At 35.3% G+C, this 14211-nt stretch overlaps 2 protein-coding genes across 4 annotated transcripts in view; one reads left to right on the top strand and one right to left on the bottom strand.

Moving 5' to 3' along the window:
* LOC127868080 (28S ribosomal protein S24, mitochondrial-like) lies at window positions 1-12024 on the bottom strand. The gene is made up of 3 exons (XM_052409681.1): window positions 11882-12024; window positions 7092-7299; window positions 1-4773 (listed from the first exon to the last, which is right to left on the bottom strand). The coding sequence occupies exons 1-3, from the start codon at window positions 11909-11911 to the stop codon at window positions 4484-4486; spliced, it is 528 nt and encodes a 175-aa protein (XP_052265641.1). The 5' UTR covers window positions 11912-12024; the 3' UTR covers window positions 1-4483.
* Window positions 11980-14211, top strand: part of LOC127868076 (GTP-binding protein SAR1b-like) — an 18535-nt gene continuing 16303 nt past the window's right edge. For all 3 annotated transcript variants that reach the window (XR_008043869.1, XR_008043868.1, XM_052409678.1), the window contains exon 1: window positions 11980-12128. The gene's annotated coding sequence lies outside the window, so the exon portion shown is untranslated. The remainder of the gene's footprint in view (window positions 12129-14211) is intronic.

Here is a 14211-nt window from a genome sequence, read left to right on the forward strand (position 1 = left end):
TAACTTGTTTATATAGGCTTTATTACCTAAATAACTACAACAAATTTGCTTCTAAAAAGGAGCAAGGTTCATAGTTGTAATATTTGGAATGTTATATCGGATATTTGTCTTCTACTAGGTTTGTATAATTATGACGCGGGGGTAAATATTGGCTATACCAGTGTTGTGAAATGTTTTAAATAGACTTGCTTAGCCACATATCTTTAAATTTTGCCCCCATTGTCATAAGTAGCCTCAAAAGCTGTGTTTTATACCACTGCTAGTTTCACACGTGAGCTGTCAAAGATTTTCAAAGTCCACTTGATATGAAGTGTGGCCATTATGAAATGATATGAGCAAACTAGGACAGGGTTTTTTCCCGCCATTTTGGGAAAAGGAGTCTGGTCAAATTGGGATTTTTTTAATCGATAAAAGTGGTAAATTTGGGAATTTTTTATCGACAAAAAGGACAAAATTGGGATTTTTTTCTACACTTATTGACATTTTCCTGGCCATTTTGGATAAAAATCATATAAATTATGGTTATATATTTTGTAGGTTGTTTTAAAACAAGAGGGCCATGATGGCTCTGTATTTCTCCACTGTTTTTTTATGCGAAAAAAGCGTGCAATGCGCATGGGTTGAAATGTACTCAAGCATGTGACTTTCTATCCCTCGTCCCACTGGGCGCTTAAAAGTTGGAAGGGTGAGCATTTTTATATATGGAAAACGTTACTACTGTGTTAACTAAACAGACTAAAAAGCCCGGGAATTGTCGCACAGGTCCTTTGCTTATAACTGGGTACATTTATCTCTCCAAAAGATATTGTCATTCTTTCTATTTCACATATTTTTAGATGCTGAAGATCAAATCTACGCATTTGATTTTTAACAGTTTCACAAGACCCATAAGAATCAAAATGCCTTAACCCTTTACCAAACGACACATTTTGAACTGTCCCAATTTGAAAGAGGTTGCAGACGACAATTAAATTGTAATGGAATATGAAGGAAATGGTCAGGTAGGGTAGAAATAATTGTTATAAAAGGAGAAATTGCTCATCTTGAGCAATTTCTCCTTTTATCACAATTATTTATAATGTCGTCAGCTACAAAATCCCGTAAAATCCTGTTAGTGTTTGGTAAAGGGTTACCGGGTAATAATCTCTGGTTCGTTCCTTCTTAGAGCCTTTCACACATTTATAACAAATACAATAGTAGCATCTTTCTTTGTAGAGAATCATCTCAAAATATAATTAACAACCCACACATCCCTAAGACCAACAGGCCTGAGAATATTATGATAATCTAAAGATTATTTCTTTATATTTATAAATGTATTTTATTAAGTAATACATTTGACTTCTAAGATCAATTCAAATACTTATATTAAGAAAATTATAAAATGGTCAGAAATATATATGATCGTTGAGCAATTGACAATCATATCCACAATCATATCCACAATTCATGAGTCACAATTCACAAATGGAACAATGAATCATTAGCAATTAAAAAGCAGCATATACGATAGTTAAGAACATCGCACTTCATTAATTCCAACACCTTCTCTTGGGTATATACAAAGTTTGAGTTTACCATGCAGTATCATATATTGACTTTTCTTGAAATAATTATGTTCATGGAAGTTGTGTTTTTAAAATCAATAAGATATTATTAAACTGGTTTAAACACTACAAAAAAGACATGAAATTAACATGTCATCCAAAATATTTTTATCTGGATATATGGTCACTTTCGACATATTTAATAAAACCCGACTTTTTTCAGTTTATAAGAAAAACATGCATAACAAATGTTCTTACTTAAATTCCTTTGTAAGCAGTCACCATCTGATCTAAAATGGCACTAAATGACAGGGTTTTATCTCATGTTTACAAGATGTTGTTGTTGTTGTTGGTCACAGCCACACGGCCGCAGTAATCTCCCCTGGTAAACGTCAAATGTTCAGTTTTGTGACTCCCAGGGCAGGGTCAAATTTGACCCCAGGGGCATAATTTGAACAAACTAAGTAGAGAACTATTAGATGTCACTACATACCAAATTTGGTAGAAATAGGCCCAATGGTTATGGACAAGAAGATTTTTAAAGTTTGCACAAAATAGGCCCAATATAAGCATATGTTCAATTTTGTGACCCTTCGGGGCAGGGTCAAATTTGACCCCAGGTGCATTATATGAACAAACTTGGTAGAGGACTATAAGATGCCACTACATACCAAATTTGGTAGCCCTAGGCCCAATGGTTATGGACGAGATTTGTAAAGTTTTCACAAAATAGACCCTATATAAGCAGATGTTCAATTTTGTGACCCCAGGGGCAGGGTCAAATTTGACCCCAGGGACATAATTTGAACAAATTTGGTAGAGGACTATTAGATGTCTCTACATACCAAATTTGATAGCTCTTGGCCCAATGGTTATGGACGAGATGATTTTGAAAGTTTTCACCAAATAGGCCTTATATGAGCAAACTTTCAATTTTGTTACCCCTGGGGCAGGGTCAAATTTGACCCCAGGGGCATAATTTGAACAAATTTAAAAGAGGTTCACCCCAGGACCATTCCTGAGAAATTTCATAAGAACTGGACCAGTATTTTAGATGTTTAAAGGCCTTTCGCCAGTGGAGCTAAAAATAACTGAGATATACAGTCTAATAATCATAAGTCATAAGAAACTATTTTTTGGAAATTGGGAACTTAAATAATTTCGGTTTGGGATCGTGTCTGTTTGCTTTGGGATCGGGTCAGTTTTATGGCCTTTCTTACATAGCAGAAAAACTCCTGTAGGAAGAGGACCTCTTTATGATGTTACAAACCAAATATTAAATCTCTGAATTGTGTGGCTTCAGAGGAAAGAATTTTTAGCTTGCCTGAGTGCAACATGTTTAGCTATTGGAATACCATGATGTGCATGCCTCTTCCAATTGTTTTTTCAATTAACATTGCCTGAACTGATTGGCAGAAATGTTGACAAAACTCCCAGGAATGACCTCTGGGTGGTTCTCTATGAAAACTATATAAATTGTTCAAGTTCAATGAATAATTAGATCACAAGCCCCAAAAGGATTTCAAACATGAAAACTTCAATAGGTTTCTTGATTGAAACCAGTTCAACTAGAGGTATTATTTTTAGTGTGTAACTTTGTATTGCGCTCAAAGGCTGCATAATTTGTATGTCTTTCATCAAGAGATTCTCTTCAAAGTTCCTTCAAAATCTATAGCAAAAACCTTTAGCACTAATCTTGTTTGAAACAAAAAGCTCACGTTTTTCATATTTAGTAGTAGTACATATCATCATCTAGAGGCCCTCTACAAAAGTTAAGTATGTTTAGGTAATGTCTCTTGGGTCAACATGGGCCTCACCCCTGGAGTCGCCAGTTTTTTATTGACATTTATGTGGAAAATCTTTAAAAATCCTCGTCTGAAAGAGCAAAGCCAATTCCTAACATACAATGTATTTGGTATGGATTTACAACTAGTTTCAACCAGAATTCCTTAACAACAAGAGCACCACATAACAGGTGCCACGCTCAGCTACAGGTGCAGTTTTGAATAAATGAAAGCTTTCAGATTATTTTTTTTAAAGGTAACAGTGACCTTGACCTTTGACCTAGTGACCCAAAAATGGGTGTGGCGTGTAGAACTCATCAAGGTGCATCTACATATTTCGCTTCAAAGTTGTAGGTGGAAGCAATTTGATTTTAGAGCCAATTTTTAAAACCTTAACAAAATGTTAAGGTTTTAGCACGACGCAGACGTCGGACGACAAGACTAGCTGGCTATGACAATACCTCGGGTTTTCTCCGAAACGCAGAGCTAAAAATGTTTATATTATGACCTTGCACGCTAACATTGCTAACAGAGCAGAATAAAATTTGTACCTTCTTTGGCCTTGAAATTTGACATTGACCAAGGCCCATGGAAATAGCATGCAACACATTGTCTGGTCATTGGGAATACAATCTAAAGTCATATTAAAATTCTTTCTTCAAAGTTACAGAGCAGAAACTAAAATGTAAGGCCTTTGATCTTTAATTGCGACCTTGACCTTTAACCCAAAGAACGTGATTTTTTTTTCACTGCATATTTTTGTCATGGAAAAATAATTGTCCAACCTAAATATGGACATTGTAACATCTGTATTAATTCTGCAGGGAGCATAAAAAGACAGAATATAAAATATACAAGTCTTCAGGGGAGCAAGATGATCATGAAATTAAAATGCGTACAAATATTGTTTTGATAGTAGCACATGTATTTAGTGATCTTTCCAAAGGTGTTTATATACTTATGTCACCCTAAAATAATATATACATGTACCCACAAGTCACTCAAAATTCACAAGTTATTTAAATGTACATAAAGATCATATTCTCAGTTTAATAACACTTCAAATGCTGTTTATCAACTAAATTGTCACCCTAAAGTACCGGCAATGTATTCATGTAAACAGTTGTCACTCATAGTAATTTGTTAGTATGTTTAAATGTACTTGAAGATCAAATCACGCGGTTTTTGAACAGATTGCAGCTCTAATTTGACTGGACACTTTAATAGACTTGACAGAAGCTCCTCCGAGTACCCCAGCAGAAAGTAAATGGGTTGTAGATCTCTTTTTGGTAATATGTGCATGAATATGTGTATCATGTTGTGACGGCGCTTGATAACAACATCGCTGGCTTGCATTAGACCCCAGGTACCTTTCAAAAAGTTCTGTATGAAAACATCATCTGTAAGTGTTTCACTCATCCGGGTTTCACCTTTCAGATTGCCTGAAAATGAACACAAATAATGAAACAGTTTTAACAAGACTATTGTCAAGCAATATAAGTCCCCTACCGGCTTCACCATTGTCAGAAATTCCAACATTTTCATATTAAAAAAATTAATATATTTGTTGCCATAGCAACCATAATTTTTTGACGTAGGAACAAAATGAAATAACGTGCATAATGTCCATATTGCTATCTATCCATGTTCCAAGTTTCGTGAAAAAATATTTAAAACTTTTAAAGTTAACGCAGGATCCAGAAAACCACCATTTTCAGCAGTATTTCTAGTCTATTTGTTGCCATAGAACCAGAATTTTAGACGTAGGAACAAAATGAAATGACGTGCATAATGTCCATATTGCAATCTATCCATGTTCCAAGTTTCATGAAAAAATATTAAGAACCTTTAAAGTTATCACAGGATCCAGAAAAGTGTGACAGATTCACAGACGCACAGAGCGAAAACCATATAAGTCCCCTCCGGTGAAACCGGTAGGGGACTAACAAGACTATTGCCAAGCAATATATGTCCCCTACCGCCTCCACCATTGTCAGAATTTTTATTTGTTGCCATAGCAACCAGAATTTTTGACGAAGGAAGAAAATGAAATGCTGTTCATAATGTCTATATTGCCATCTATCCATGTTTTAAGTTTCATGAAAAAATATGAAGAACTTTTAGAGTTATCGCAGGATCCAGAAAAGTGTGCAGGATCCACCATTTTCAGCAGTATTTCTACTCAATTTGTTGCCATAGCAACAAGAATTCTTGACGTAAGCACAAAATGAAATGACGTGCATAATCTCCATATTGCCATCTGTCCATGTTTCAAGTTTCATGAAAAATATATAAAGAACTTTTAAAGTTATCGCAGGATCCAGGAAAGTGTGACAGACTGACGGACAGATGGATTGACGGACACACAGAGCGCAAACCATAAGTCCCCTCCGGGGAAACCGGTAGGGGACAAAAACAGACACATGCATATGAAAAATTAGTATGGAATTGTTATGCTTGCCTTTTTTTGACTAATATGATAATAACAAGGGAAAAAATTGTCAAAAAAAACAACGGTTTTCTATTTGAAATTTTTTATTAAAGGGAGACAACTCAAACTGATCTGATTGTTCATAGTCACCCCCCTTGTGTCAAAATAAATCTATTTTTAGTAGTGGCGACCTTGACCTTGGAGATATTGACATAATTCTTTCGTGCGACACACCGTCCAATAATGGTGAACAAATGTGCAAAATGATTATAAAATCTCACAATGAATGACATAGTTATGGCCCAGACAAGCTCATTTATGGCCATTTTTGACCTTTGAACTCAAAGTGTGGAATTGACCTTGGAGATATCGACGTAATTCTTTCGCGCGACACACCGTCTAATGATTGTGAACAAATGTGCCAAATGATTTTAAAATCTCACAATGAACGAAAAAGTTATGGCCCGGACAAGCTTGTTCCGCCTGCCCGCCAGCCCACCAGCCCGCCAACATTCGCCAATCTAATAACCATTTTTTTCCTTCGGAAAACCTGGTTAATAATCTTTTAATGCTTTAAATGTTTTTATAGTGTTTTAAATAGTGCAACAAATCTTAGTTAAAACATGTATTGGTATTTTTTCAAACGTTGATTGAAACTGTCAAATTTTGCATATTAGACAAATATTGTTTTCCCCACGCTTTTTGAAAAGCGTGGGGATATTGTGGTGATCTCTGCCGTCTGTCCGACCTGGCCACTATCTCCTCCTACACTATAAGCACTAGAACCTTGAAACTTACACACATGGTAGCTATGAGCATATGTGCGACACTGCACTATTTGGAATTTTGATCTGACCCCTGGGTCAAATGTAATGTGGGTTGGGGTGGGGCCGGGTCAGAGATTTTCACTCATTTTTTATGTTTTTTTTACATTAACTTCTTCATTTCTACACCGATTTACTTTAAATTGATACTGAACATCTCTTATGACAATGCGGTCAATCTCAACTATGCATGGCCCCATTACCAACCCTGGGGCGCCCCGCCCACATAGACCACGCCCACCCAAAATTGCCTTTTACTATAATTTCTTCACCGATTCACTTCAAATTGATATTGAACTTCTCTTATGACAATACGGTCACTCTCAACTATGCATGGCCCCATTACCAACCCTGGGGCGCCCCTGGGTCAAACATGCGGCGTGGGGATACGCGTCGGCCTCTGCCGCGCAATTTCTAGTTAACGGTTATTTCCTGTGACAGTATTCTTAATGGTTATTTCTTGTGACAGTAAAGTATTACTGCATAACTATGCTACGAATTTTACTTGTGTTCCATGAATTCCAGGCCTTTTCAAGACCAATCTTGTAAGGTGGTTTTGACTCATCATAGGTGAGAGCTATCGACTTGTCCTTGCTTGGCTTAAACCTCCCCACACGAACATGTAGCCGGTTCTTGTTGACAGAAGCAGCATTTGTGCAGGTTGTACTAATTCCTCTTAATGCCACGTATGGTATTGTCAATGGAAAGGAGCCCTTTAATGTACAATAAACAATATTTTGTATTGGAACAAAATGCAAACAAAAATTTAGTGCATGATTAAATTAAATGAGTTATGAAAATCTAAGGATATATTGTATAGAAATCAAGAGCTGTGTTTGCTAAACACAATGACCCCAAATGCGCCGCTTTGAAGTCGCACGGCAGCTATTTTAGAAAAAATGACCTTTGACCTTGAAGGATGACCTTGACCTTTCACCACTCAAAATGTGCAGCTCCATGAGATACACATGCATGCCAAATATCAAGTTGCTATCTTCAATATTGCAAAAGTTATGACCAAGGTTAAAGTTTTGGGACAGAATGACATGACAAATAGAATGACAGACAGGCCCAAAACAATATACCCCAGATCATTTGATCCGGGGGCATGCAAATCAGTGTATGATTAATTATAAGTTATCAAAATCCAAGCAAATGCATGTTTCTGATCCTACATAGGTTAAATGCCTAAAAGTAGTATATGTTACAATATAAATTTACCAGTTCGCAATCACACAGTCTAGGATACAGTAGGTAACAATATTAATATGCAAGTTCACAACAATATTTTAGGAGTGGGATGAAACGTGACTGTGCCTTCACCATTAAAGTAAATTTGCTGAAATCACTTCTTTTCTTTTTTAAATAACAGTAACCTTGACCTTAAACATACGCTACATGTAGGTCAGCATAGGCCTGTAACTAAGGCAATATCTTACAAATAAATTATTTTGCCCTTCATTTGGTTAAAAAACACAGTGACACAAAGGATTTAATAAAATGTATCATTTGTGTTGCACTGTTTTTATTTGGATTATAACCCTACCTGGTAGTCTCGCGATACTTAATGAATATTCATTTGCATCTAGAAACCGTCTTCATATATCAGATAAATGGTTTAACCCTTTACCACTTAGAAATGTATTTATATGCTTATGTAGTTCATTAGAAAGTTAAATTTAACAAGACTATTGTCAAGCAATATAAGTCCCCTACCGGCTCCACCATTGTCAGAAATTCCAGATTTTTTTATATTTGTTGCCATAGCAACAAAAAAATAATATTTAGGAACAAAATGAAATGACATGCATAAAGTCCATATTGCCATCTATCCATGGTCCAAGTTTCATGAAAAAATATAAAGAACTTTTAAAGTTATCGCAGGATCCAGAAAAACACACCATTTTCAGCACTATTTCTAGTCTATTTATTGCCATAGCAACCACAATTTTTGACGTAGGAACAAAATGAAATGACGTGCGTAATGTTCATATTGCCAACTATCCATGTTCCAAGTTTCATGAAAAAATATTCAGCACTTTTAAAGTTATCGCAGGATCCAGAAAAAAACACCATTTTTAGCACTATTTCTAGTCTATTTGTTGCCATAGCAACCACAATTTTTGACGTAGGAACAAAATGAAATGACGTGCGTAATGTCCATATTGCCATCTATCCACGTTCTAAGTTTCATGGAAAATATTCAGCACTTTTAAAGTTATCGCAGGATCCAGAAAAAAAACAGAACAATTATCAGCACTATTTCTAGTTTATTTGTTGCCATAGCAACCAAATTTTTTGATGTAGAAAAAAAATGAAATGACGTGCATAATGTCCATATTGCCATCTATCCATGTTCCAAGTTTCATGAAAAAATATTAAGAACTTTCAAAGTTATCGCAGGATCCAGAAAAAACACCATTTTCAGCACTAATTCTAGTCTATTTGTTGCCATAGCAATCACAATTTTTGACGTAGGAAAAAAAAGGAAATGACGTGCGTAATGTCCATATCACAATCTATCCATGTTCCAAGTTTCATGAAAAAATATTCAGCACTTTCAAAGTTATTGCAGGATCAAGAAAAAAACACCATTTTCAGCACTATTTCTAGTCTATTTGTTGCCATAGCAACCACAATTTTTGACGTAGGAACAAAATGAAATGACGTGCATAATGTCCATATTCCCATCTATCCATGTTCAAAGTTTCATGAAAAAAATATTAAGAACTTTCAAAGTTATCGCAGGATCCAGAAAAGTGTGACGGACAGACTGACGAACGGAGACAAAACCATAAGTCCCCTCCGGTGAAACCGGTAGGGGACTAATTAAAGACCTTTCTTACTAGAATCAAGTTCTAAGGCTTCATTTCCAACCCTTAGATACTGATGAACAGCATAAACAGCATTAAACCTGAACAGACTGCGAGTTACTCGCAGGCTGGTCTGGTTTTATGCTGGTTGCAAAAGCCTTTTTCACTTTGTTTCTTTTGGGGGAAAAGGTTAAAAAACAAACATATTTGACATAACTTCATTGAATAATTGCCTTTTGATGACAAAAATCCTTCAATTTTAACTGTGATAGCAACAAAAACAACACCTGTTGACCATTTTTATTTGGGGGAATGCCGTGGTTAATAACAGCACTCATATCGTATTAAACATATATAAACAAAGATATCACATACCATATTAACAATCAATAATGTTTATAAAAACTTAAATATATGGAATTTAAGACATCAAATAAAATGAACATTACATTTCAGGGCCCTCAATCCATTTTAGGGGAAGCAGGTCACTACCCATAGCAGGGGGAATTTCACGGCGTTTCCCTTTTGGGGGGATTTTTTTTACTTACTCTCTAATTATAACATTTGTACATGTTTGCACTATATTCATTGCTTTTTTCATAATTTAGTATGTTTGACAAAATTAAATTAAAATAGAATTGAGATATAATAATCATGAGACACATCTATCTATAAAAAAAAATTAAAAACAAAATTTGTTTTTTTTAGGGGGAATTTTTCCCCCCAAAAGGGGAAAAAAGTATTCTTTTCAGGGGGGGAATGCAGCCGAATATCGGCCGTGGATTTGACAGATTGAGGGCCCTGCATTTATTATCAAGCACTGTCCAATTTTTTCTTGAAAACAATTAAACTTTAACAATTAAAATATTGTTAGACTTTGAGCATTAAGAGATTTTAATACCAAACATCGATTCATAGTGATACTGTCAGCAACAAGGTCATGCAGGTTATTTTAAAAACAAAATCCAGAGAGCACTAATAAAATTCCGCAAGATCCGTTAATGGATATTGGCCAAATATACAGAAAGAGGCTGCAAGCACCCTGTTTTGGTAACTCAGTGCGAGAACTTAGGATTAAAAATATATTAAAAATTGATTGCGATTCTGCACTTTCAAGCGGGACTGCACGATTTGTATGTGTTAAATTGTAATTGATAAACATGTGTTACAATAACAAAAAATAGGCAAGAAAAATGGCGGGGGGAGGAGTGTAGTGAAATAAGGTCACTTCCAACAGCCTTGCTGTTGGGCTAGCTCTTTAGCAACGTGGTTAAGAGTGTCTCAGGCTTCTTGAAAAGTCCCAAAAAGTGCCTGTCAACCGGACAGGCTGATGGGAAAGTTTGCCTGTCCGGACAAAAATTCACCTGACCGAACAGCGTGAGTTTATAATTGAAGAATTAAGTAAAGTTTAACTCATATTTATTGCAATGTGCAGCCTGTGTACAAGTACACTTGATAAAGTAAAACAAATGTTTGCGTGTTCTTGTGATAAGAGTGTATGATGGACAACAGCTTTAAATTATAGTCAGACTAAAAACAAAATAACATAACATGACTAGGCATTGATTAGTAAGTTGAACCGTATTGGATCGTTTCACCATACGTCACAAAACATATTGATTGTGACTCGTCATAATGCAACCAACTTCTGTCAGACTTTGAAAAGTTATTTTTACTTGTTTTGCTTCATATTTTTTCGATTGTTTTTCCTCATCGCTTAGCTTCCTTTTCTGGTCTTGTCTAGCGCCGTTGAAACCTTAGCAACAACATTTTTTCATGTGTAGTTTTTGTTACAATATTTGTAATTGGATAGGTGGTAATATGTCGGACCAATAAAATTGACGTTTTTGAAAAAACAAAACAAAGGGAGAGCACTCTTATAAACTAGTGAATCGTTAGTGCTCTTAATGACAAAAAAGGCTCGAAATTCACAAAAAGAGGGATTCTAATGGGGTGTTTTCGTTCTTTTGGCAAGTATTAGACTTTTCGGTATTTAGTCACAATTTTTTTGGCCTGTCACAAGGACTGGCGATATTAGAAATTTCGCAGGACCATAAAGAATTTTGCCGGACAAGACCGGCGGTCCGGTCTTTTCAGGAAGCCTGGTGTCTGACTATCACTATGGAGGTCGTGGGTTCAATCCCTGGCTTGAGCTCAGTATTTTCACATTAATAAGTTTTGTACACATTTTACATAAATTAAAATTCATAAATATTTGACAAAATCGTGCTGTCCCGCTTTAAAACACTATCCATTTACAAAATATATGAAGCATTTATATGATGTTTTGAAAATTATGACGAAATAACACAGGAGCGAAAATGCTCCTCCACAAAGAACAATTGCAAATCATATTTATTTAAACGCGTCACTAGCTGCAGATGCTTATACCTAATATAATAAAAAGTTTTCTCGATAAAATTACATACACGAGCGGTGATATTCTCCACAATGTGACTTGATTAAAAAATGTCTCATTTACCAGTTTCCGCAAAGTCATGAGCGCAGCCATATTGGAATTAATCAAACGATGATGTGTCCTAACATTTCATTGGTCGAAATCTACAAATAAACCAATCAAGTACATCAACTCAAGTTATGCCAATTGGAATCACCCATGTTGCTTCGTGTCAAAAAAAGAATTTTTCATTAGCAGAATTCACTCGTCCGTGGCTTCAATTTGTGATTTTTAAGATTGAACACGACTATATATAGTGTTGCTAACATAGGTACGTATTTTGCTGAATGTGATTTTAGTTTGTATCCGAATTGCGCAATTTGGATCACACATCTGTTCTCAGTGGGTGGGGTATGAAATGTAAAGTATTCGAGCTTTACAAATTATGGAATGGATAGTACTAAAAGTAATGTTACACAATTTACTCAGGAATTACATTTGTTGAAACATAAAACAAAATTCAAGCAGTCGCTAATAGACTTTCATGTACAGTTGTAAGTAAAATTTATCATTAATTTGCCATTTTTCCCTCTAGATATTTGTATGAACATCCGACAACTATCTACTCACATTTTATGAACAAAACAAAAAAGTCGACGCTACGGTCCAAAACCTAATACTAAACTCCAGAACTATGCAATCCGAGATAACCTACCCTTCTGGACCTCTACCTTGCTTACCCGCCCAGAAATGTGTGTGGTTGTTAACAGGGAGAAGTCGCAACAAGTACCAGTAGGCTCCGTAGTTCTTCAAGGGAAGGGCTTGTACCATTGTTATTCTTTTGTCATATAAATGACCTTGAGGGTGAATAAAATCCGCAGATGACGGCTTCCTTATATTGTATCTGCAGCGTTATAGATAATTTTTGACCCATGGGGATAAATACCCTCACTTTTCAAAGCATGGGTGTAAATGGTCAAATCTTTCCTTGCTGGAAGAGTAATTTGTTAAAAGTAAAACAAGAATATAGCCCGGGTACACAGGCCTTGACACTAACTTTTTTGAAAGGGTACCCGGAGGGAACCCTACTTTCAACTTTTGGTGACCCTCACCCAAACTAGGGTTCCCTCTTGTTTCAATGCACAGCGACTCTCAGCGTAAGGGCAAATAAGTACATGTACAAGAAGCATACTAGTACACATTTTTTGTTTCCTATATTGAATTCTGTTGCCATTTAAAGCAGACCCATTAATAGCTCATAAGCCTTGTCTTGTAAACTTTTGAAGTTTTGATATTATGTCTTTCATCAATATCATCATCATCGACATCCTTAACATAATCATCTTCAGCATTATCATCTTTAATATTGCACTTCGCCACCAGTGCTTACCGTTTCGGAAGTTCTTCTTATAAACTTATAAGAAATAAAAGGTAATTATGCAGATTCAGGGGTTTCACTGGCCCCCCAAAAAATGTCGCCACTTTTTCGCGGCGTGCAAACTGTGGGTTATTCCAACCTTATTAATAAGAACAATCATTTAAAGAAACCTTACTACATTGATGTCATTGACTATATTATCACTTTAAAAAGTATGTTATTACATATAAAACAATAAGTACCTTCATAAGTCATACCTTCATAGGTCTTAATAAGCTTTATTTGTATATAAATAACATTTTTTCAACTTGATAAACAACACAGATAACCAAAATAATATAATAATGTTAACTTCAATGTATTAAACAGTATGCTGCCTAAATGTTTCAAGATTAATTATTTAAACATAGAATCACACCAATGTACATCATTTGAAATGGAAAAAGAAATATAAAACATCATAAAACAAATCATCTCACTTCAAATTGTTAAGCAGTTATATTTGGTCATTTGGACATGATATAAATCAGCTTCTGTTGTTAAAACGTTTTCTGTTAGTGGTGGATGATTTCCAGGTTCAATTAAATGAATGTTTTTCAAGCCTATTTTTGACAGAAAGGCCCAGATAATTGCCACCATCCATTCTAGTTGCCTGAAATAACATAAAACATATTTTTACAAACTATCAACAACAAACCAAAACATACATGTTCCTATCTTTAAATGTCTGAATTTTAACATATCCGAAATATAGTACATCAAGTGAATGAAATACTTTTTATTTCAGAATTTTTTGGTATCTTAATCAATTATATCCTTCCCAGGACATTATAATAATGAAAATATTTAGCAGAAATGCTCACAAATACCTGTTGAAACAAGTATATTTGTTTTTGTGGAGAAATTAAATGCTTTTGCCAGCCCGATGGTTTGGTTAAAGAAATAGTGGCCCTAATAATTATTATAATTATTGATTGTCGTGACAGTTTGTCCCCGTGTTACTTAATGTATTGCTCAGTATCATAAAGGAGCTGTA

This window comes from Dreissena polymorpha, chromosome 2, assembly GCF_020536995.1.
Source record: "Dreissena polymorpha isolate Duluth1 chromosome 2, UMN_Dpol_1.0, whole genome shotgun sequence".
Taxonomy (NCBI): domain Eukaryota; kingdom Metazoa; phylum Mollusca; class Bivalvia; order Myida; family Dreissenidae; genus Dreissena; species Dreissena polymorpha.

Coding starts and splice junctions, on each gene's coding strand:
- LOC127868080 (XM_052409681.1), bottom strand. CDS start 11,911: ATGGCTGCGCTCATGACTTTGCGGAAACTG. Junction 7,300..11,881: donor TCATGACTTTGCGGAAACTG/GTAAATGAGACA, acceptor TGTACATTAAAG/GGCTCCTTTCCATTGACAAT. Junction 4,774..7,091: donor CTGGAATTCATGGAACACAA/GTAAAATTCGTA, acceptor GTTCATTTTCAG/GCAATCTGAAAGGTGAAACC.